The 23,781-nt window shown below is 38.5% G+C and overlaps 1 protein-coding gene across 1 annotated transcript; it reads left to right on the forward strand.

The window, feature by feature from the left end:
- Positions 1–6,366: 6,366 nt before the first annotated feature.
- LOC134047405 (cytochrome P450 27C1) lies at positions 6,367–23,610 on the forward strand. The gene is made up of 9 exons (XM_062498507.1): positions 6,367–6,690; positions 11,197–11,387; positions 13,004–13,203; positions 14,959–15,168; positions 16,418–16,581; positions 19,123–19,289; positions 20,036–20,114; positions 20,798–21,001; positions 23,494–23,610. Exons 1-9 carry the CDS (start codon positions 6,367–6,369, stop codon positions 23,608–23,610), a joined length of 1,656 nt encoding a protein of 551 aa, XP_062354491.1.
- Positions 23,611–23,781: the final 171 nt, after the last annotated feature.

Below are 23,781 nucleotides of genomic sequence, written 5' to 3' on the forward strand. Positions count from 1 at the left end.
CAGTGCTTGAGTGGCTTATACAGAAAAGATAATTGTGCAGTATTCTGGTGCTGATTTCCTTTCCCCAGTTTAAGGCACTATTTACTTCTTGTAGTTTGGACCAACTCCAGTGGCAACAGTAGCAAAATGGTAATTTAGTATAATGGGAGGGACCTGTGACAGAGGTCTAGCTGAGCAAGTCAGGCAGTGTCCCTCTGCATAATTCTCTCTTAAAAAGCTTTATGAATTGCTTTGAAACTACTCTCTGCCCTTCATAAACTTGAAAAAAAACCGCAACATACTAAATGCAAATGGCTCAATACCGATTCCTTTAATTGTGGAATCACTAGTAGTAGCTGGATTTAGAACTGCTGTAGTTCATGTGTAGTAAATTGTGACTAATGATCTCACTCCTCTAAGTGATGTCTGTGTGGGATGCAGTACATTCAGCATCAAGTAAAGCACAGTAATTTTACCAGGTATGAATGACTCCATGCATCAGTGATAGCATCTTGGTATTCAAACATTGGAATTCATTACATTGATAAGATTAAGTGTGGTAATTGCTGCCTGCTGTCACTCCAGGCCATAGCAGCAAGTGTCAGACTGGTGCATTTGCTCACTACAGCTGAGTTGCTGCTGCATATGACAGCACCTGTACCATAACAGGCTCTGGCACGTGGGTCACTGAGGAACTGATGGCTCCTGGGGCTTCTGTCCTGCTGGGCCCTCCCTACCCCTGCACTCTGGCAATGCACCCAAGGGTCACAGTAGGCAGCTCCAGATCTGTAACCCCAGCCCTCTAGGAAACTAAATTGTCAGCAAAAGAACAGATTGTGTGGCAGAACTGTGATTCAGATTATGGGTGATGCCAAAACCCGGTGAACTCAGGGGTAAGTAAATTATTTCTTGGAAGTCTGTGGATAGAGGAGGTGTGATTTTCTTGGATGTCAGTCAGGTTTCCTTGCTGGAAGAAAAGCTTTTCCTCTGCTCCCTGGCCCCCTCCTTGCTCTGAATTCCATACTGAAGAGACTTAATCTTCTTCAGGAATTGTGTTTTTTAATATTTGCTGTTTGTGTGTCTGAAGGCTACAATACTGAAGCTTCTGTTTATATGACCTTCCTTCTTGTGGCAAACTAGCAAGTGTCCATGTGAAGATGTTAATGCTTGAAGGGTCCTGCTGTTGCTCATCAAAATGGCATTCCAAACTAAAACGGCACAATGATGGTGGGGTGGCAATCTCAAAACAATGCAGCTCACCAAAGCACCCAACTACAGCCAGTTTCTGTATCTCTAGCTCCTTATTGCCCCCCTGATGGTCATTTTTTGTAATGCCATATTTTCCTCTATGTGTTCAAAAACTCTGGACTTCAAGGCAAGTAGTTCTCAATATAACTTAGTTGCATATTCCCTAGGAGGCACAGGGTAAGGATCTAAATCTACAAGAAGTCTGCAAGTAGAGCTGAATTCTTTACAGCTGATTCATGGGGCTTTCATTAAAGGCTGAACAATAAGTCACAGCGGCATTGGTTTGCTTGTTCTGATTTAAATACCTTCTTTTTGTACAATATTCAAATAGTATTTAGCCTGTGAAGTTCAAATTTGTCCTGTTTTCAGGAAAAAGCCAGGAATTTAGAAAGCATTTAAAATTCCAAAGAAGTAACTTCACAACTTGAAAGGATCTTTCAGAAGATGGGTTTGAGAAAGTCAGAAAAGGCAAAAATTATGACTAACTGTATGGCTTTTTAAGTGAAAAAAGTTTTAAACTACACTGAAAATTTTTGCTTACATTTCTGACAGTGCAGCCCTTTTTCAGCTTTTCTTTACAAGTGTTCTGAAGAACATATCTGTGTAGTCTTGGGCAAAGTTAAATGCCTCCTATCAAATCTCTGTTATGTCCATAAATTATAAATGATTTATACTTGTAGCTATTTTAACAGTTACCTAAAACATAGAGTACGATATTTATTATACTGTATATCATAAAATTATGTTCAAATAATTACAAACCAGATATAGCCAAGACTGTTGAAAGGTGAGAATAATTTTAAGAAAACAGAATTCCTCCTAAGATGATAATGTCACCATTGACTCTGAATACCAATGTTATTGACACAAAGAGCTTCGACTGAACATGGTCACAGTTCATGAAAAGAAAAGGGCAAGTTTAAATTGGATTTAGAAATAACAAAATGAAGGTAACAAAGTACAATTAATCAGACCACTGGGGGGTCTAGACTGAGAAAACAGCAGGATTGTGGGTCTGAAGATGGATTATCCAAAAATAATACATAATCAAAATTATCAATAAACCAAGTTTAGTTTATACTGTGATCCTGTTACATAGCAAAAGTTAACTAAAACTGAAGCACGTCTGCTGTGAAGGGGCATGTGCTCCAACTTGTTTGAAATAACAGAAGTCCCAACTGACTCGTTATATAAAACATATTTTCAGACTCCAAGGACCAACAGGCTAGGACAAATGTAATTGTTTAAATTTAAAGAACTCTGAGTGTGTTTCTGAGTCAGTGTTAAGGTGTCTGATAAATATATATACTGGTAGGTTGTACAAATAGGAGAGAATATTTATCTTTTAAGTCATATAAATGTGTTTTGGTTGGCTTGTGCTGATGGCATAACTCCTCCCTTCTTTATGGTTTGGTGGCTTTATGTGGATTGGAAGGAGGTTCTGTATAATGGCTACAATACTCACCATTATTCCTGGGAATTCTGTGGCACTACTACTGAACTTCTGTTACCTGAAACAAGTCTGTGTTAGTACTGGGGAGAATAATGGGACCAGATCATGCCAACCTCTCCACCACTTTAAACCTTTCACCCTCTGCTGATCTTTCCTTTACTCTTCCTTTCTCTTTTTCAAGTCTACTCTAGGAAACTTATTTCACTTTTATCCATCTCTTGTCATGCAAATTTTGGTGTTTACTCATAATGTTGACTACTGAACATTCTGTAGTTTGCAAGTTTGACCTCCAGCTCAGATTCTGCAGTAGTAAGGATGTGAAGTGTGTCAGTAAAGCAGGAAAATTAGTGGCACAAATGTACACTAAAACACTAATTTGAAAGTCAAACAGAACCACACAATTATGATCTGGCACAGCAAAGAGAAATGAATGGTTTAATTACACATTCCTTGTTGTGGTAGCCCACGTGTATTCACTCACATTCATAAATATTCCCTTCCTGTATTCAACTATTGAGCCACCTTACAATTTGGCTCTTGTGGTCTGGACTATTCTTTTTGTGCAGTTTACATGGAAAAAGAAATTTGTATCTGCCCTGATGGGTTGCTATGGTATTACTGATAATTATTGTAGAACAGTGCTTTAATGGTGTACCACAGCTGCATCTGTTAGTGGCTCTGAATTTCTACTCCCTCTGGCAAACTGCCTAGAAATATCTATTATTTATAAATATTTTTGGCCCACTGATGTACCTCTAGGCCAGCACCTGCGCTACAAAAAAAATGTTTTTGTGGATGTTAATCCATTAATCTCTTTTTGTGCAAGGAAGATGTTCTATACAGATTTACATACGGGCACCTTTACACCCCTTTAAATACTTCTGTTATATCTAAGAAATTTGGCAATTTTCATCATTAATGCATTGCCACTTTGTGCTTTCTTAATTTATTTCTTTGTTATGCTCTGCCATTGCCTACTCTGGAAATTCTTCAGGATGGTGTGGTTTTGGCTTTGCTTATCAAACACTGATGTTTCCTTGTAATAAAATAACAAGATGGCAAGCAGTGATGGAGGTGTCTCACAGACACTCCTGCATCAGGAGTCTTCTCAAATGGCACATTCCACTCTTTCTTTAAAACTAGGCCAAGTATAAAAAGCCTATTCAAAAATTAATTTTATACAGTGGAGTTGTTTTTTGCTGGGGATTTGGGATTTTTCTTTTAGGTTTTCTGTAATTTTTGTTGATTTTCTTTTTTACAGTAATAAACATCTGCATGTGACTAATGAAATAACTTTTTCAAACCTCACACTCCTTAGTGTCATATTAAAAACCAGCAGCAGTCAATACAGACAGCAGAGAAGGCATCCAGATCCTCAGGAGCTGTAGCACAATGGATTGCTCGAATCTTTTTGTGAATTTAGCACTACTGTAATTGTATAAGCTGCACATGTAAACTTGATAGCCAATAATCACAGAATGTTTGACTGGTATTAAAATTTGCTGAGGTTTGCCAGTAATGAGATCTGAATGGCTGCAGCTGTTTTACGGGCTGCACCAGGTGAGCTCCCTGTTTCACTAAAATTGCAGATTCTCTGAGTCTTTACATGTTGTTTTTTTAAATGGCATCTGTGTTTCAGACCATTTTACTGCAAACAAACAGAAATCTAACAATAAGTAAACTGAGAAGAAACTGAGTGCACCCAGGTGGGGCTATAAAACACAGTTCCTATGCAGGGACTTCTGCCACCTCCAGAAATTCTTCAGAAGGAAAGCAGGTACTGTTCTGGTGAAGTACTTAAAGGACGGAGCTGTGCTTCTGGAGTTTTTTTTCAAATATCCTGGCTAGAAACAATATGTCTTACAATGATTGCCATGGAGAAGGGGTAACAGGGGAAAATAATGGAGAATTCCAAATATGGAAACTGGAAAAAGGTACACTCAGAGAAAGCTGCTACCAGTTGTAAAACTGTAACCTTTACAGCATAATGTATCTAAGTTTATCTCACTAGCATATTAATAGTAGCAGATGCTTTACCTTAACAATGTATGACTTCAAACAAACAAATAAAAAAAAAAATCAACCATACTGAATAGCTGTGAGCAGGAGTTTCTAGGAAGGGTGCACATATTCCCTCCTGCAATCTAGAAATTACTATGCTAATACTAAAAGTCCGTGTAATTGTCTCAAAGCATCTTTAGATAAATATCAAAGAAATAACGTAGCTACACTACACAGAAATGTAGGAAGGAAAACTTTAGAGGTTCCCTGATGATGTTCTCAAACCTGTTCTTGTAAAGCCCAGTGATAGAAAGTATGTAATGTCCTGCGATGCCTTGGCTACATGAAACATGAGATACCAAGGCTGAAAATGCAATCAAGAAATCTGTAGCTACAAACTAAGCCCATTATTTTCTTTCTGCTCTCTCTGATATACTCCTCTGTTTAACAAACGATGTACACATCTGTAGGCTGTTGTCAGGGTTGTGGTAGTCATGTTTCCCAAATGAAATAAGTCTCTCAATCTTCTTACATAGCTTTTAAAAACCTTCTTGTTTCTTTTTCCTGTTGCTCTTCTCTGGACCCTTCAAGTATGATGAAATCAGTTTCAAAGACATGATTTTAGCTTAAACATGCTTCAGCCGGTTTTATTCCTGTAATATGTACTGCTGTATCCATAAAGACTGATGCTCCTGTCTAACTTCAGAGTTATTTGTTTCAGCAGAGTTATCAGTGCCTAAAGTAAGCAGGTACACAGAGCTTAATCAGAATACAGCCTCACAAATCTAAGTGAAGATAAATAAGGAAAACAAAACCTAATAATTTTGACACTTACTAGATTTACTCTTCCAGCCGTTTATTCATAATTCTGCTATAGAAATGTGGATCTTCCTTGAGACTTTCCTCTGTCCTCAAATTTTATCTGAGTGTCTGATTCACTTTAAAACCAAGTCAGTCTCTTCCACATAATTTCTAAAACTAATCAACATTTTAGAGGTAATTATTAACACCTTTGGAATTATACAGAAATATAAATGAAAATAACACTAATACTGTTAAATTGTGCAGATTTCTACAAATCTTGACGCAAGTTGCTTATGGAATATATCCTGTCCAAAAGATAAATTGTTCTGCAATACAAATAACATCTCTCAATATTGTAATTTACAGGAATTTTTTGTAAGGTTACTCTGTAAAACCAGTGCTACTTATATGTGGATGCACAAGTGTTTTTCATATATGTTACAGGATAATGAATGGTTCTAAGAGAACTGCTTGCAGAAAACACACTGTTTTCTAACACAGGGGAATGAATTAATGCCACAGGAAAAAATAGGTCTAACCCTACCTTTTTAAAATAGGAGAAAGCTGGGGTGAACTTTTCACCAAACTAATGGGTGAAAGAGGCAAAAAATGGACTTCGACTGCATGTATAATGGGTAAAATTATCTGATTTGAATTATACAAAATAATAGGTTCGTTCTATTCAAGTCTCATCCCAGACCCACCCCCCTTTTCCAGCCCTAGGGGAGGGAGCGTTAAATAATGGTCTGTGTAAACTGATGCTCATGCAGTAAGAGTTTGGAGAAGTGCTGCTTGTACAAGTTAAAGCAGGCACTGAAGAAAGAGCAACCAAATAAAAAGCAGCTTCAGGAGCAAAGTGGACCCTTCTGAAATTAAAAGACATGTCTTTCTTCACCAGAGTTTTGACGATGAAATGCAAGCAGACGCTTGAATGTGAGAGGACTTACTTTTACCAGGCGGTTTTTGGCAGCAGCAGGTTTGCCGGGCAGCCCCGGCTGTGCAGCAGCCAGGCGCTGGCGGTGCGGAGCAGCCCGCGGGCAGCGGCGGGGAACAAAGGCGAGGGGCGCGGAGCGGAGCTGCTGGAGCCACCCCCGCGCCGCCTGGGCAGGGTGAAGAGCCTGCACGAAATGCCCGGACCCAACACTCTCTACAACCTCTACGAGTTCTTCTGGAAGGACGGCTTCGGCCGCATTCATGAAATCCAGGTACGGCTCCCTCGCCTACTTAACGCTTTAATCGAGCCAGGATTACTTTTACTTAAAACTTTAATTTCCGTCCCCCCGTAAAGCGCTGGTGAATGACCGCGCTAGCAGCACCGCAGCCGGGCATCCCCCTTCCCGCGGGGGAGAGCCGGGTTTCGGGGGACCCCCCGCTCCAATTCCCGCAGCGCCGGAGGCTCCGGTGGTTTTGTTTCGCAGGGGATCCCACGATCCCGGTCCCTGTGCCCGGCGCCCGCGAGCGCTCCCCGCGCATCTTTGTGCGCGCTTCGAACCGCTGAGGAGGTGCCTCAAGCTGAAAGGAGGGGGAAAAGAAAAAAAAAAAAAAAGAAAAAACAACCACCACCAAAAACAAAACAAAATAAAAAACCGGGCTGTTTCACAAGCTTGCAGACGGCTTATTTTGGCGGGCAGGGTTGGGAAGCCCGGGCTTCTCCGTGCTCTTCGACCGCAGCGCCCAGCCCTGCGGTGCGGGCACCGGGACCGCCCCGGCCCCGCCGCGCCCGAGGCGCCTCCGCCGCTGCCCTTCCCTCAGCCCGGCCCGGCGCTGCTCCGCCGCGATCAGAGACCATTTTGTCTCTCCTACCCCGGCCTCCCCTTACATAAATACGCCTTGCCTACACGGGTGCCCTGCGGGGGCGGTGGACGCGCCTGGCCCCGCTGCCGTCAGCGCCGGCCGGCGGGAGGCGGGCGGTTCGAACCCGGCCGGGGGGCGAGGCCCAGCCCCGGGAGCGGCGGCCACGGGCACTGCCCGCCCCGCCGCCACATTGGAGCGGGGGAGGGGAGCGGGTGGCGGGAAACGGGGCCGGATGGCGGCGTGAGGGGAGGGAGGGACGGACGGAGGGGAGGAGGGCATACGGGCCGAGAGCGGCTCCTGTCACCTGGCGTGTGGCTCTGCTGGAGCGGGGGAGGCCGTCGGGCGAACCGGAGAGCGGGTGGGGCTTGAGCAGCGTCCTCTGCTGTGGGCACCTCCGCGGCTGCGGAGTCCCCCCGGCGGCCGCACCTGGTGAGGGTGGGTGAGACGCGCTATCCCTGCGGGAATTGCGGGGATGAGGATCCTCCTCCTCTGTGCAGCGCTCTTACCGTAAGGCTGTCGCTATCCAGAGATGAATTCTTTTGCTTGCTTGGCCAAACGCGTGGGTTTCGTTCCTAAAAAGTCACAGTGCGTCTCCTGGGGCCCTTTCCCCGTGCAGTCCAAGCGATTCCAAAGGAAGCGCTTTGTGTCCAAAGGAGTAAAGCTGTGTGTTTCACTCTTTTGCAGCTGTGGATCCATAAGCTTTCCACCGGCAGCACAGACATCTCAGACGGGGCATTTCTTACTTTGCTTTTCTTAGTGACCTTTCCCCAATCGCTAGGAAGAAATTCACAGCCAGCCCCAAGAGGTTTGCTGTCAGAAAATTGCTGAAATTTCAGGAAGAAGGAAGAGGGAGAAAGGGAAATAAAAATAGAAAAGGGAAACTAAAGGAAACAGAACTTTAAATGGTTAGCACATCAAAACCTGAAAGTTAAGAATGACAAAGGAGCTAAAAACACCAGAAAGAGGGTGGAGACCACAAAAAAAAAAATCACATAAGTTGCTTGGTTTTGTCCAGCTTTCTTATATTTTAAGATTTTTAAGAAGAAATGTTAGGATGTATGCTGTATTCTCTGGCAGCCAAACTAGATTGCTAATGATGAATTGCTCAGCTTGATTGCTTCCTAATTACAACATGCAGAAGAGACTTGAAGACAACCAAAGCTCTTTGTTTCATTCTGTTTCCTTTTTCATCTAATTCTGTGGTGGTGTGCAAAATTTGAAAGGTACTCGTCACAGTTTCTTAACATTAAAAAGATGCTACCATTGGTTTGAAGTTCTTTCACTGTCAAAACAGTGAAAATTATTCAAAATATTAAAAAAATAATATAAGACATCCTAAATAGTATATGCTATTCACTACCACTAGCTGATATGGCTATTTTCTTCTTTAGTGAATACTGTTCCTAGAAAGGAAAGTGTGAGGAAGGATAAAGAGAAGTTGCAATTTAATGCTAGTTTTTATTTTGCTTAGAGTCTCAAGAATCACAGGATGCTCTGTTTGCCTACACGTACAATGTAAGTAGGCATTTAATATTCTGTTAAATTTAACAATACAGTGAACATCAGGAATGAATTAATCCCAAACCCTTTGGTAACCAGCACAGCTACTTAAACGATGTCCTTTGGTGCACACAAATATTTGTGTGCTATATGCAGAAGGGGTGGGGAAGCCAAGCCCCTTTTCACAAAAGAGGTTCTGTTCTCAGTAACATGATTCCTGTTAGGCCTGGCCAAACTAGTAATGCCTACAGCAATTATGACAAAGTATTTTTAATTTGATGGGACTGGATCGCTTTTGTCTCATCAGTGCTGTGCAAGGATAAAGAAAAGAAAGGTGAGGAGGGAGGGATTTGGATGCTGGCAGTTTGAATTTATGGTGTGTGAAAGAATGACCAGGTGTGAGAGTGGTATGTGAGGCACTAGAGTAGAACACTTGTAAGGTTCGGAACAAGGGAAAGAAAAACCCATGTTGTGATAGAAAATACGGAAATAGAAATCCTGGAGGTCTTTTTATACAGGAAATTGATAAAATGGTGTTCAGTCAATTGAAAGAAAGGGATGTGCAAGTACTTTGTCCCTGTCCGTTTTTAAAACTATTTAATGTATTTGGTTAGGTAGCTTGTCACTTGATTTATTTTCTGTTGAAGTTCACTGTTTCACATAAACCTCACCGTCACTGAAAAAAATAAGCTGCTCTATAAATAGCAAAATTTGTTGAATCTGTTTTTCTGTGACTGGTGGCCTGTATTCCCCTCCACTGATTTTTCCTTGCTACACTCATTTCCCAACTCATGCTTTCCTTTAAAGGCAGATACTCTCCAAGTTCAGCATCCCTGAAGTATTTCTAAGGCAAGAGATGCTTTGGGTTTTGGGAGTGCTTGTTCATGCATTGCTCTGTCTGTGGTGTTGGTTAGGAGCAGACCAAGCAGAAAGGACAACTGAGTTCCTGCTGTAGCATTTCCCTCATCAGCATGACTAATAGATGTGTCTCATATGAATTCAGATGCTGATTTTTGAAAATGGTAAGAATATCATTGTGGGAGACTTTTAGAACTTAGACTGAAGTTGGCCATTGTGTTCCAGAAGTAGTTAAGGGGTGACTGGCAGAGACCACAATTGCACAACTCATGTTTTATTTGGAAACTAGACAAAAAGGATTATATTTTTTTATGTGCACTTGGTCTCATATTATGAAGAGTGATTCATGTGTCTTAAACTTATTGTTGGCAATTAAACAATTCATCTCTGTAACTAAGATTGAATAAAATATATTTCACATAAGGTAATCTTGGGTCAATACTAGACTTTCACAAGTGCAGTTGGTGTCAACCAGCTTTGGTTTATAATCAGCATAACTCTTTGTGCAGATATCTTCGGATCAGAATGTAGGTAATGTGTCAAAGTTAAATTTTGGTCAGCTTAACTTGTTTTAATACTTTAACCAGAAATAAAGGTTTTAACATTGATTTCTAAAGTCTTCATAATATCTTTTTAATAACTGCTTTGCAGTTTTGATGGGGTTTTTCCCCCTCTGAAATTAGGATGTACCCCAGCTTCAAGTGAATTTGTAGGAGTTGAGAGTTTCACTTCATGACTATGTCAGAATGAAATTTATTTAAAATAATCAGTACGATTTCATGGGACATTGATAGTATAATCTTGCTGAAAAACTTTCTGGGTTGGTTTTGTTTGTTTGTTTTAATATATATACACAGTTTAATGTTATCCAACTGTCTGTATTAATTTCCAATCCTCTTGTTTGCCTCCAGCCTGAATCACAATTTGTGGATCAACCACTCAATAAACCCCAGTGCAAGAATAAGACCCCACCTTTTCCTTTCTTTTGCAGAATTAGCATATGTCTCTCTCAAATTCATTGCTGACAAATCTGTTCCAAAATGCAGTTTTTCACTAGGCTGTTTTGCTGTCATTATTCTTGGTTAGGTGTGAGAAACTTACACATAGCTTTTTTTGTAAGAAATTAAGTGGTAGACTGAGTAGCTATTTATAAAATATTTTAAATTATATCTTTGCATTATACTGGTAATTTAACCCTATATGCTTCCATGTTTTTCATTTTTGCATTCTTTCTAACCTGTTTGATCTGAAGGGATGAGTTTTAAAGTGCACCAGGTCTTTTCATCTTCTCAGTGTTTGGTTTCACTCACACTGTGCCTTAGAGCTTTGGGTCTTTTCAGCCAGGGTCCTGAACTGTGTGACCTCTCTGTTTTCCTTGTGAATATTTCACAGTAATGCTTAGATGCTTCTCCTGACATTTCAAACTGTTCCTTGACTGGAAGGCTGGGGATCAAATTCTAGATGTGAGAGATTTTGTATGACAAATCGTCAGTTTCCTTTTGTGATAGTTTTCCTTAGTAATACTTGACTTCTGTTTCTCTTTGTTGGTGACTCTGTAGCAAAAACACACTCAGGAATATGGAAAGATCTTCAAGTCTCACTTTGGTCCCCAGTTTGTTGTATCCATTGCAGATCGAGACATGGTTGCTCAAGTCCTCCGAGCAGAAGGCAGAGCACCACAAAGAGCCAACATGGAATCCTGGCAGGAGTACAGAGATTTACGGGGCAGAGCCACGGGGCTCATTTCTGCGTGAGTGTTGTTAGTCCTTCACTTTCCTTGCTTTCTTATGGAAATTTAGTGATTTCCTGAAAGACTGTACAGGTCATCTGGGAAATCAGGCCTTTCTGTGTGGGGAAATTTGTGTGTCTAGTAGGGGGAAGGGAGCAGGTATTTGCGGTGAATGCTGTGAATTTGTTCTGCTGTGAGGTTTCAAAGGGATGGTAATGATGAGTAGCTGAACGCTACCTTGCACGAAGACATTCTTTGGGGATGTGTATCAACTGGAGCTGTCTGAGCTGACTCACCTGCAAGCAGTTTTACAGAACAGAGCTTACGAGCTTTGGCATTACACTGCATGAATGTGGGTTTATTGCATCAGTTCTAGACTCTTCCATCTGGTCGGCAGTGTGCTGTGTAGAATTGTTAACTCAGATTGGTTTTAGCTTTATTTTTCACCCAAGTGCCCCCTCAGAAGACTAATGAAAAGAATGGTCAATTCACACTGTAGTGCATCCCCACACAGATATTTTTGAATCTGGCTGATTCCAGAGGAATTGTCTGTCTGTACAGCTTGCATAACCTGGCAATGCATGTGGGTGTGGTTAATTGCCACTGGGAACTACTCACAGTCCCCACTGACATAGGATGTTTATTTAGAGGAGAATTAATTTCCTGAGTCATGGACAGTCTGTTTTTTTTCATAGTAGCAAAATGCTTTATGTATTTCACTGCAGACTCAAATCCTAAGGTGCAGTTGAGACTCAAACTAACAGTTCCTTGATACTTAGTGAAAAGATCTTAAATCGGGTGAACTCAGGAAATATCTCTTAAAGACATCAAATTCTTCTGCTGGCCACTAGGTTTCTGTGCCTTGCAGTGGCATTGCTCCAGGTAAAAAAAAAAGTAATGGAAAATATAACAATTTAAAATAAACACATAAAAGATATTTTCCCATTTCATAAGGAATTGAAAAGTATCCCTGCAACCACTGTTCACAAAGACTCTGCTCATATTGAGTATGTAGTAACTATAATTCAGATTTTTAGTCTTCAGCACAAGGGTTTCCATGCATAGCTCAGCTAAAGCAGAATCTGTAGCCCTAAGTTGTTTCTCTGCAGATAGGTCTGCTCTCTTATTACTTTGTAGGTTTCGAACTGGGGTAGCTGAAAGTGATGTATCAGTAATGGAATTTATGGTACCAGCTCAAGTTGTTGATTTGTCAGATCTGAATGTGATACATTTGTTTAGTGATTAAGTACTGGTTCTGTGTAAAAGCAAATTTCCAGACTACCCATTCAAGTATTTATTTAAAGTAATTTAAATAGAATATTTTACCAATTTCTTGCATTACCCACTGCTAACAGATTAACATAGGGACACTTGTCAAATTCAGAACATGGAGTGGGCAAGTTCTGTCACTCAGAATTTACACCTTAACACACATGTTGCAACACCGAAATTTAACGAAGATGTGCAATAAACAAAGAATAAAGTTGTAGGAGCATAATACAAAATACATATTATCATCATTTTAATTTTACCATTCGCTTTCGTTCAACATGAAAAATCACAGTTTAGTCGCAGAGCTCTTACCCAGCTGATGATTGTTAAGGAAAACTATTCACATTATTAATAATTTCTTCCAGGGAGGGGGAGCAGTGGCTAAAAATGAGAAGTGTACTGAGGCAAAAAATTCTGAAACCCAAAGATGTGGCTGTTTACTCTGATGGAGTCAATGAAGTTATCACAGACTTAATTAAAAGAATCCACACCCTCAGAAGTCAAGAGGAGGATGGGGAAACAGTGACCAACGTTAACAACCTTTTCTTCAAGTATTCAATGGAAGGTAAGCCCAGGCTGGATCTGTAAAGAAAATGGTTGTAAAGCAGTGTGGTTGTGGTTATTTCTGTCAAGTGACTGGGCCCCAATGTGATTAATTTGAAAAGGGAAGTTTGATATTCTGCATTCGAGTGTCTTCCTAGTTAGTGCAGTGGGTATCAGCAGCATTCCTTTGCAGAGTCCTTGCATTAAGGGGCAATTCCCATGGAAATTAAACGTTCAATCAATGCCTTGAACAGTCTCAGTACTCTGTATTTCTCTATTAATTTCACAAAACAAGGGTGCTGACCTCCTAGCAGGTGACTTCTAAGACATGTTAATTTTGCCATATACCAGCCAAATTCCAACGGAGCATCCCCACGTGACGTATCTAAGTTCAGTTCACAGCTTAATGTGGGAAAAGATACTGCTTTTCCCTGCCTACACGTGCCAAGTGTGGGATTGTTATGCCTGTCTTAAGATCATCTTCCACTAGCTGCCATTAATGAGGGAATGTTGAATGAGACCCTGGGCTGAGCCTGTATGGCATTTCCTGTGTTCTTACACAAATCTCATGGTGATACATATTCATGTATTTCTTCAACTGACTGCATACAACTCCATCTTGTTATATGTAATGTCTTTTAAAAACATTGGTACTCTTTGCTGACAGCCAGCCGAGTAATCTGGGATTTGAAGAATTTCCAAATTGCTCACTTATGAAGATATTGTGTCAAATTGCTGACTGCCTGCTTGGTCTGTTTCACATTAACAATGTCTAAAAATGGCATTTAACTACCAGTTTGTGGAATTTCAAACTGTGAGCTTACAGATTCACTATAAACGATGGGTTAGTTTAAATTCTTCACTTTTTTTTTTAGTTTTTCATCCATAACTTATTCCTGGCACACACTTATTTTCTATATGACTTGCTGTTTATTTAACTTACACTGCAACTGTTCAGGGAAACCAGTATGTAAGATTTCTCTGAAGGGACCATGTAAGCAGCAAGAGGATATATAAGAACTAGCAGTTTCTGAAGAGGCACAAAAGAAAGAAAAGATGCAGAAAAATATCTTCCCAGAGAGAAAAACTGGGAAAGGAAGAGTGAGTTGAAAATTACCAAATTTTAAAATTATTTTAGTCAGTAAAGATAATTTCAAGTGAGGTTGCCTGCGGAGCTGCAGAAAAACATCTGTGAAAATCACAAGAAGTCAGAACAAGAGGCAGTCACCTTTGTCACTTGCAACAGGGTCACACTTGCTGTTTTTTAGGGCTGGGTGGAGAATGGTGTGTGCAGTAAAAATACTGTCTGGAGTGCAAGATATTTATCCATTTACACAGACTCAGTATTCATTGGCTTCCAGCTGATGACAGACACAGCCACTGGTAGAAACTATAGTGTTGTCACCAGTTGTCAGAAATGTCTTTGGACCCGTGTGTCCCTGTGTGGTCAGGGGCCAACAGGACAGGCTCAGGATTCGTAGTGCAATGCAAAACACAGCGAACAGGCTGGAGGCTGCCTTGCTTCTGGTGGGATTCCTGGCTGTCTTCTCACGCTGAGAATTAGTGACATAGTAAACTACTCTCTTGCTGAAGTGTTCAGCTGGGCTATTTTACTGTGCTTTGAATTTCTGTTTTATCTGTTTCCCAACTGAAGTAGTAGTAGTAATAATAATAAATTTCTTGTAAGATTGTTCCATTTTCTCTTAGTTAGTTCCTTAAATTATTAATATGTATTGATGCATGTGTATAGAAAATTCCTCCATTTCTTTATGTGCAGGTGTGGCGACTATTCTGTACGAATGCCGGTTGGGCTGCCTGGAAAACAACATCCCTCAGCAGACTGTTGAATATATTGAGGCTCTGGAATTGATGTTTAGCATGTTTAAGACCACTATGTATGCAGGTGCTATTCCCAAATGGCTCCGTCCACTTATTCCAAAACCCTGGAGAGAGTTCTGCAGATCCTGGGATGGACTCTTCAAATTTAGTAAGATTTAGTAGTAGAAAAGTTCAGCTGTATTTCTGCAGGTTCTGTGTGTGTTTGAACGGGACAAGCTGCATTTCTCTTCTAAAATTATAAGAAGACATTGTGGCAGAAGTAAGTTTCATATTAAATGTAGACTGACCAGGGGAACTGTTTTAAAAAATATTCTACTGAAAACAAACTTTACCAGTACATTTCAAAACTCCCCTGTTTTATAATGCTCCTTCTTTATCTTCATCTATTTCAGCACCCACTTGTCACTCCAGTTCCAAGTGCTTTGCCAAGGTTTTATCTTAAGCCACTTCCATTTTAATGAGGGCAGTTTTGTTGGCTTCAGCAAAATTTTAATTGAGCACCTGAAAAATAATCACCACTAAAACTGACTAGAAAGTTAATAAACTAGGCTCTGGCAATTAATTAAACACTTTATAAAGTCGACTTACATAGATTCAAGTGTATAAGTAGACATAAAAATACATTGATGCACTACAATATGGTTTTTTTTGATAAAGGAAACATTCCGGGCTACTTTATGAATCAGTTTTCATGTAAGTTCATGTAAGTAGGAAGAAGGAGTTGTCTTAGCAATTTTATTTTTAAAATGTTCTTGAGTATTAAAAAACCTGAACCCTTTCTCCATCCCAAATATTAGAAAGCTGCATGCATTTTCAGGTTTTTTTTTTTTTTTTACGTGAGCCATTAACTTTGTGAGGACTTTTTCTCTTCTTAAATCCCTTGTTTGACCAAAGATGCTGTTTGCAGTCACTAGAGTATACGTGGAACTGTGGGTGAGATTTCTCAGCGTGTCATTCCCTGGAGTTTTTGAATTTTTGTTATTACTTGATGCTTCTCATCTTTGTCCTCAGAGTAATTAAGTTCTGTGGCTTTGACCTTCTGGTTGCAGCCTCTCTCTGCTGAGTTGCAGCAGGCTCTGCAGAGTTCTACACTTCTTGCAGAGTCATCAGGAGCCAGGTGGGCATAAGAACTTGGCCTTGAGCTTCCCTCGATGGGAACTGTAGTCTCTTGTGTCCTTTCTTTTGTGCTAACCATTCTCATGCTGTGAGCTACCAAGGTTCCTGTCAGCTCAGTCTTTCCTTGCCATGGACCTCCACCACCACTCTAGGAGTTTTCCTTAAGAAAGAAGAATTTTTTTTCCCTTGGTTGTGCAGTGTAGTGTGAGAAATGTGATTACTGAATGGAACCAGCAGGAAAATAAAAATGGAGGCTTAAGAATTTTTTTTGAATCCCAAAGGTCAAATCCATGTTGACAACAAATTGAAGGCTATTCAGTCTCAGCTTGACCAAGGAGAAGTAGTGAATGGTGGGCTACTTACACACCTCCTAGTGAGCAAGGAACTTACTTTGGAAGAGATCTATGCCAACATGACTGAAATGCTTCTGGCAGGAGTGGACACAGTAAGCTTGTTACCATTTTTCTTGTGCATAGTTGTTTTTGTAAACCAGAATCACTGGCAGCTTTCTTCAGGGGGGTTACATTGTTTAGGAGCATGTAATTTTAACACATTTAAGCCATGATGCCTTTAAAGTGATTACAAAGTACTTCCTGTACTGTGTAATCTCTCCAGTAGAATGAAATCAGTGTTCTGATCTAGCTATGGTTTACAGGAACCCATCACTTCTGAGTTTGTTCCACAGTTTATTAAACAGATAAAATAGCAGTTGCCTTTACATTTCAGCTTGCATATGTTCTTTTACTAGTTTGCTTATCAGGTTGGTGCTTGTGCTACTTTAGGTAGACCACAATACAAAAGTTAGCTGAAAGTTAGTGTGGAAAAAATTGATCAATAAACTCATGTGTAGAGTTTGGCTAAGGGTTTTCATGTATGGCTAATTAAATTAACTGGAACACACGTTATGGATCAGATACCTGCTTTCTGCTGGAATCCATTAGTAGGGGGATGTCAGGCCAGCAGTGATGTGGATAAGTTCACTCTATCCTGCTTGTGCTGGCAACATAGAGTCAGGCTGAGGCAAAGAGCTGTGGTAAAGGCTCAGGATTAATGGGGCTGATGTATCCAATGTTAACACCTACGGATAGGTTTCAAGTGTCTCTCATTCTTTATTCTTCTGCTTTGCCATACAGACCATTTGAAGAAACATTAATGTCGTGTGTGTATCCTCCCCTCTCATTCCTATCCAAATGAAATCAGTGTACCTCAGTACTGACTGAAGCATGACAATTGGAAGAATAAGCAAAAAGAAAGATGACTTATTGAGAATGTGAATGAACACTACTACTATAAATAATTGTTACTGAACAAATTTTTAAAAATAAATTGTATTCCTTTTATAAAGAATCAATAAATAAAAACCATAAATAGTGATAAATAGTCTTAAAGTAGAAAACTTTAAAATAAGTAAAAAAGTAAAATGGTGTTAAAGGAAAGAAAAACTCTCTGGATAATTGAATTCAGATTTTTTTTTCTTTTTTTTTTTTTTTTTGCTTAAGAAACTTTGTAAGGTTCCTAGAGAAAGAAAAAAAAAACAAAACCAGCAATCACTTTTGAATTCCAAAATAAAGACCATATGTAAAACTTCATTATGTGCTGAATACTACTCTATTGGCTAAACGTCCCAAGGGCTTGTGAGTTTGCAGAGACTTTTGATGTTTGGTTCTTAAGTGAAACATGGTTATTCATCCCATTTTTTTCTAATCTTTCAGACCATTAATTTTCCATTTTTAGTGTGTGACATTTTTCATTAAAATAAAAGGACAATGTTCATGCCATCAGGACTTTGCCTTTTCATTTGACTCGGTTTTCTCAGCTGGCAACAGTCCTTTTCTGAGAGGACAATACTTCTGACTTCATTTTCAAGTACAAAACAAAAATTGAAGAACTTTTTTCTTCCTACTGCTATCAATTCAGATCTCATTTTATCATAGAAACTGAAAGAGGTTTAAAGGATTATAAAAGCTTTCAAGAGCATTGTGAGGCAGCTGTTGACTACAAAGCATTTTGTCTGTTGCTAGAACAGTCCTAATTTTAAAGAGGTTATGAAGAAACTGGGAAGCCAGGAAGGAGCACTGTTTATATCAGAGAAGTTCTCTACACAGCTGGCACAATTGCCAGCTCCTCTGAGTGGAATAGAACTGGATTGCATTGTAGGAGGTACAGTCATTCAATATTGCAAGAAAAACAAGAAAAGTTATGAGAATAGTATCTCTAGCATTATATTCCAGTTTGAAGACAAGATATTAAAGGTCACCATCATGATGAATTTGCATTTTAAATTGATCCTAAACTTAAGACCAAAATAAGACATTTCCACAAGCTGATTTTTTTTTTCTTTTCCAGCTGTGGTAAAAAAAGATTAGATGATGGGTTTCTTTAAATCCTCTTGCACTCAAAGTTGAACTGTGTCCTGCCTCGTGTTCTATTTATTCTTCACACAAAGTATTTTTTATATAATAATAGTGTAGCATTGCTTACCAAAATGATAAAATATAATCTTAGCAGTGATGATATTAATTCTGTTGTGTGGATGCTATGAGGGGACCACCATATGCTTAAAAGGGGTTGGAAATGTACAGAGTAGTATTTTCTTATTTTGTTTCCTGTGAAGTGTTTTTGTTGGAAAGAAAGGTGAAATGCACATGGAAAACTAAGAGCTAACCTAATCCATTGCTGTTTAGAGTGTTTATGTTTCAATATTGTTTACATAATGGGTTTGCCTTTGGTTTGTTTGTTGCTTTTTATATTTCACTGGGAAAATATCAACATGGATTGTTTTCATATGTGGTGGACTTCTAGAGGGAAAAGGGATGAAGGAAGGGATGGCAAAGTCTGGCAACCTCCCATTGAATCCAGATGTGAATCACTGCCAGCCTGTTTCATAACTTTAAAGATATAAAACACATAGTTGAAAGCTGATTTGTTTTTCTTGGCTTGAAATTATTTTTAATGTTGGGTTTAATGATTGTGGTTTCTTCCTTAGACTTCTTTTACTTTGTCCTGGGCAATATACTTGTTGGCAAAGCACCCAGAGGTGCAGCAACGTGTTTATGAGGAAATAGCTAATAAGCTGAGGAAAGATCAAGTTCCAGTTGCTCATGATGTCCCAAAACTGCCTTTGATTAGAGCTGTCCTGAAAGAAACCTTGAGGTAAGTAGCAGACAACTAAAATATTTAATTCCATGTTATTTCAATAAACTTTGAGTCCATTTTTGCATTTGTAGTTTATTGTTGCTACTGCAGTTTGCTGCTTCTACTTTTATTTATTTCAGCAGTATTGTGTCCAAGGATGCTTAAGCAATGAATAAGATAGTTTATATAATGTTTAATGTTTCTAAGTATGGTAGAAGTGGCATCACATATGTAGGACATGTCTGTTAAGGTAAGGAATTGAAAGCTTGATTTTTCCCTTTAGTCTGATAAAACATAACAACCTCCTTCCCCACACTGGTACTTTGCAGTGCCACTTCAATAATTTTAAGCTTTTTGATTTAAATCAAAGACATGTGACATACTTTTTAAAATATACTAAATGTTCATCATGAGGTGAAGGGAGTAAGAGAATTTTAGAGAAGGCATCAATAAGGCTTTTTCAGCTTTAGCAGTAGTGCTAAAATGTCTTCAGCTGGACCACCTACCTTCAAGCTTGTACATGTGTAAAGTGAAAAAATGCATAGACCAACCTTCAGTTACTAATAAATAACTTTTCTCAGATGATGGTCATATTCTCACAGATGATTCAAGGTCTTTGAAGCTCCAAGGTGTTCTCTACTCCTGAAAAACATTTTTGGTATGAATGAATATGGCACTCGTCCTGCATATTTGTGAATGCAAATTAGAATCTAAACATTGTATTAGTTATTACTGTTGAACTTCAGATAAATATTTCTCACTAGGTTATATCCAGTATTGCCAGGAAATGGAAGAGTGACCCAAAAAGACTTGATTATTGGAGGATACTTGATACCTAAAGGGGTAGGTTCCATTGCAGTCCTCTGCAGAGAACAATTAAATTTTTGCAAATGAAATATGATCTACTACAACATATATACACTTCATTGATTTTAAAATATTTCACCACACTAGAACATTAAGAGGAAAGTATTTCCATTACACCCATTTATATGCCACCAATAGATTTTATGATTGACTTGTTGCTGTTGTTTTGATATTTTTTTATTTGGGTCCTCACCTGCAAATTAAATTTATCATCATGATTTATTCTTAATCTTCTTGAGGATAGAGTCTATTAATAACATATCTGTGTAATGGTACAATTCAATTAAAAAAGCATGAATTTCATTATTCTTGCCATTTTCTGATTCTTTGTCTGTTAATTCCCTTTGTAGAAAGTTTCTCCCTTTTTCTCATAGCAACTTAATGAAACAATTCCCAATACTTGTAACTTGTTCCCATCTCCTTCCCCACTGCATCTTCTCTAATATATTAAACAACATTGAAAACAATTTGGAGATTATTTCCTTTGACCAGTTGAGAAAGGGATTTGATATTGGAGGTATCTTTTTGTCTTCAGAATTACTCAGAGTTACTTAATTTTTATCACCTCTTGCTGCAGAAATTACAGTAATTGCAAATGCTTTTAAATTTTGTTATGTACATTGGAGCTAGCTAAATATAAATATCATTTATTTCCTCAGACCCAGCTGGCACTTTGTCACTATGCTACTTCATACAGTGAAGAAAATTTCTCAGTGGCAAATGAGTTCCGACCTGAGCGTTGGCTGAGGAAAGATAATTTGGACAGGGTAGACAACTTTGGCTCCATCCCCTTTGGTTATGGCATTCGAAGTTGTATAGGAAAAAGAATTGCAGAGCTGGAAATCCATCTTGCACTGATTCAGGTTAGAACTATGTGACAGCATTACAAGAAGAAAAGTGAATTTGTATTTTATATGTATATATATATATATATATATACACACACACACACCATTTCTGGGTATCCTACAGTGCTCAAAACCTTTGTTTTGGAGTGTTGTCTAATGTACTCATGCTGCAAAGACTGAAAAAATTGAAAATAATCATGCTTGAAATGTAGCATAGTACCTAAACTACATTGTAGATTGCATGGTACACGTGGTGTAAAACTAAAGCTAAGTTTGTTAAGGAATTCTATAGATCTGGTATAGAAGGTTTCTGTAAGCAAATCAGAAATATTTCTTAATGTTTATTAGAATGGTTACCTGCTAGGTTTCTGTGTTTTAGTTAGAAGAATTCAGAACTTACAAAGATGTAAAATAGATTTTATATCCTTGTGACACTGATCACAGTGTGATGACAAACAGTAGAATTCTTCTGTGCTCTTGGCTTTTTTGTCTCTTGTTCTTTCTTCTAACTCATTATCATTTTACATATACATAATTTATAGTTATATAAATAGTACATATTGAGATATATTGGTTTTGATTGCATCATATCATAAAGAAAATACTCCTGACAGCTGCTACATTTTTCGTACATTTACAAGTACAAAGGCTGTATTTACAAGACAGCCTATAGATCAAATAATGAGTGCAGATTGTGCAATCAGATTGCAAAGATTTGGTAGCTATTTATAGTTACTTAACTGTAAAAATATTTAGATCCATTTTATGAATTTAAAGGAAAGCTTGATTGAATTTATCATTGAATTTCCTTCAGTAAACTTCTAGAGCAGTCTCTGAACGATTAGTGCCTATCTTTTGGAGCTGAAAGTAAGAGCTCCCAGGGGCTTGGTAAAACAAACACACTTCCATCTTTTTAAAAAGGAAGCTCAAGGAAGTAATGGAGAACCTGCTTTGTTTTCTGGAAATAAACTAGAACAAAATAGCACACAACCTATTTACAAACATAGAGATGATATTTGAATTAAAATAAGAAACACATGGAACTCGTAATAGAGAAATTGTTTCAGACCAATCTGATTTCTTTCTTTGGCTTGATCACTTACCTCATGTGGGGGTATAAAGTAAGTCATGCACTCTGACTTCAGGAAGTATTTTCACACGTTCTGTATGTTTTTCTCTCAATTGAATTAATAAAATTTGTTCCAGATGGAAGTGCCCATAAAATGCATGCACAGTTGGTTGGAAAAATGAAATAGCTGGAGGCAGTAGCTATCAAATATTTGCTGTTGAACTCGGAAAGCATTTGATTCTTAAAATTCATATGATTCTTAAATTCATAAAATTCTGTATCACTCTGTCCTGCATTTGATTTAGGCAGTTATTTTCATTAACAGTGTAAATGATGGATTAGAGAATACTTTTACAGTTTGCATGGGATACCAAGCTGACACAAATTAAGTTAAAATCAGAGGATGTGACTATAGAATTTTGAAAAAGAAGGAGAAATGTTCCAGAAGCAATATAAAATTATTCACTAATGGCAGTTGCAAGTTAGTGCTCTTGAGAAGAAATAAATGCATAAATACGAATTTACGAACAGCTGTCTGGGTAATATTAGTACAGTAGGAGCAGACTGAAGTGATATAGTAAAAAATTGGGGAATTCTGACAAGATAGATAATATTAGCAGCATTAGCAAGCATTTCATATGTCAGAAAGAGGAGCTAAATTACTCAGTCTTGCCAAACGCTGAATGAATCCTCACTAAGTAATGACAAACAGCCATCACCGTGCACTGCATTTTAAGGACAATATAGCCAAATTCAAGAAAATATGGAAGACAAAGATAGTAACAAAAAAAAAAAAAAAAAACGGGGAAAATTAGATAAGTGTTTAGTCAAATATCTGACACTGAAAAATGTAGTTAAGTATATGAAAATAATGCATTGGTCATCAGTCATACTAGGAGAAAGATAAGAGATAATTATTTACTTTATAGAAAAAAAAGTGTTTGAGATTTATTATTAGGAAAAGTTGAGGATGTAGCAGTATTTGCCTCTTGAAAGTGTAAAAGTAGATAGCTGAGATATTCTTCATTCACAAAAAAGTGTCTGATAGGATTTGGATTCCTATAGCTTTCTTAATATTTTCACATATTAATTGATATTAAAGGAAGGGAAATCAGAAACACATAGAGAGGAATCTCACAAAGTTAGGAAGTGACCTTAGTTTCTTTGTTAATTCAGACTGTTTAATCTGGTTAGGTGGAAGTCCTTCAGAAAGGACTTGCTCTGTCCTCCCTCCATCAGAGGAGGAAGATTTTGAGCTATAATCTTTACCTTATAACACCTTCTTTTATTTTCCTGGATGAGAATCACAGCACTTAAACTCTGCTGCACTGGCAACATAAATTTTGCTTGTGACAGTCTGTTATGTTCTCTTGTTTAAAGGCTGCTATTGCTGGCAATTTTGCAGTTCTTCTAATACTTGTCCTGTTTGTGTTTACAGCTACTTCAGAATTTTGAAATAAAAATCTCTCCAAAAACTGAACCAGTTCATGCCAAAACTCATGGACTTTTGACTCCTGGAAACTCCATTAATGTCAGATTTTCTGACAGGAAGTGAAACTCAAATGTTTTGGAAGTACTTATACAATTTTCATGGAAACAGGTTTGCATTTTGTGCAAGTTTAGATCATGCTTGTTCTCTGGTTTGTAGGTATTTGACAATATCATGAAGTATTATGTTCTGCCTTAGTTCTAGCAGTACATAAGAGCAATTACATACCAAAAAAAT

The sequence above is a fragment of the Cinclus cinclus genome, chromosome 9 (genome assembly GCF_963662255.1).
Source record: "Cinclus cinclus chromosome 9, bCinCin1.1, whole genome shotgun sequence".
Lineage (NCBI taxonomy): Eukaryota > Metazoa > Chordata > Aves > Passeriformes > Cinclidae > Cinclus > Cinclus cinclus.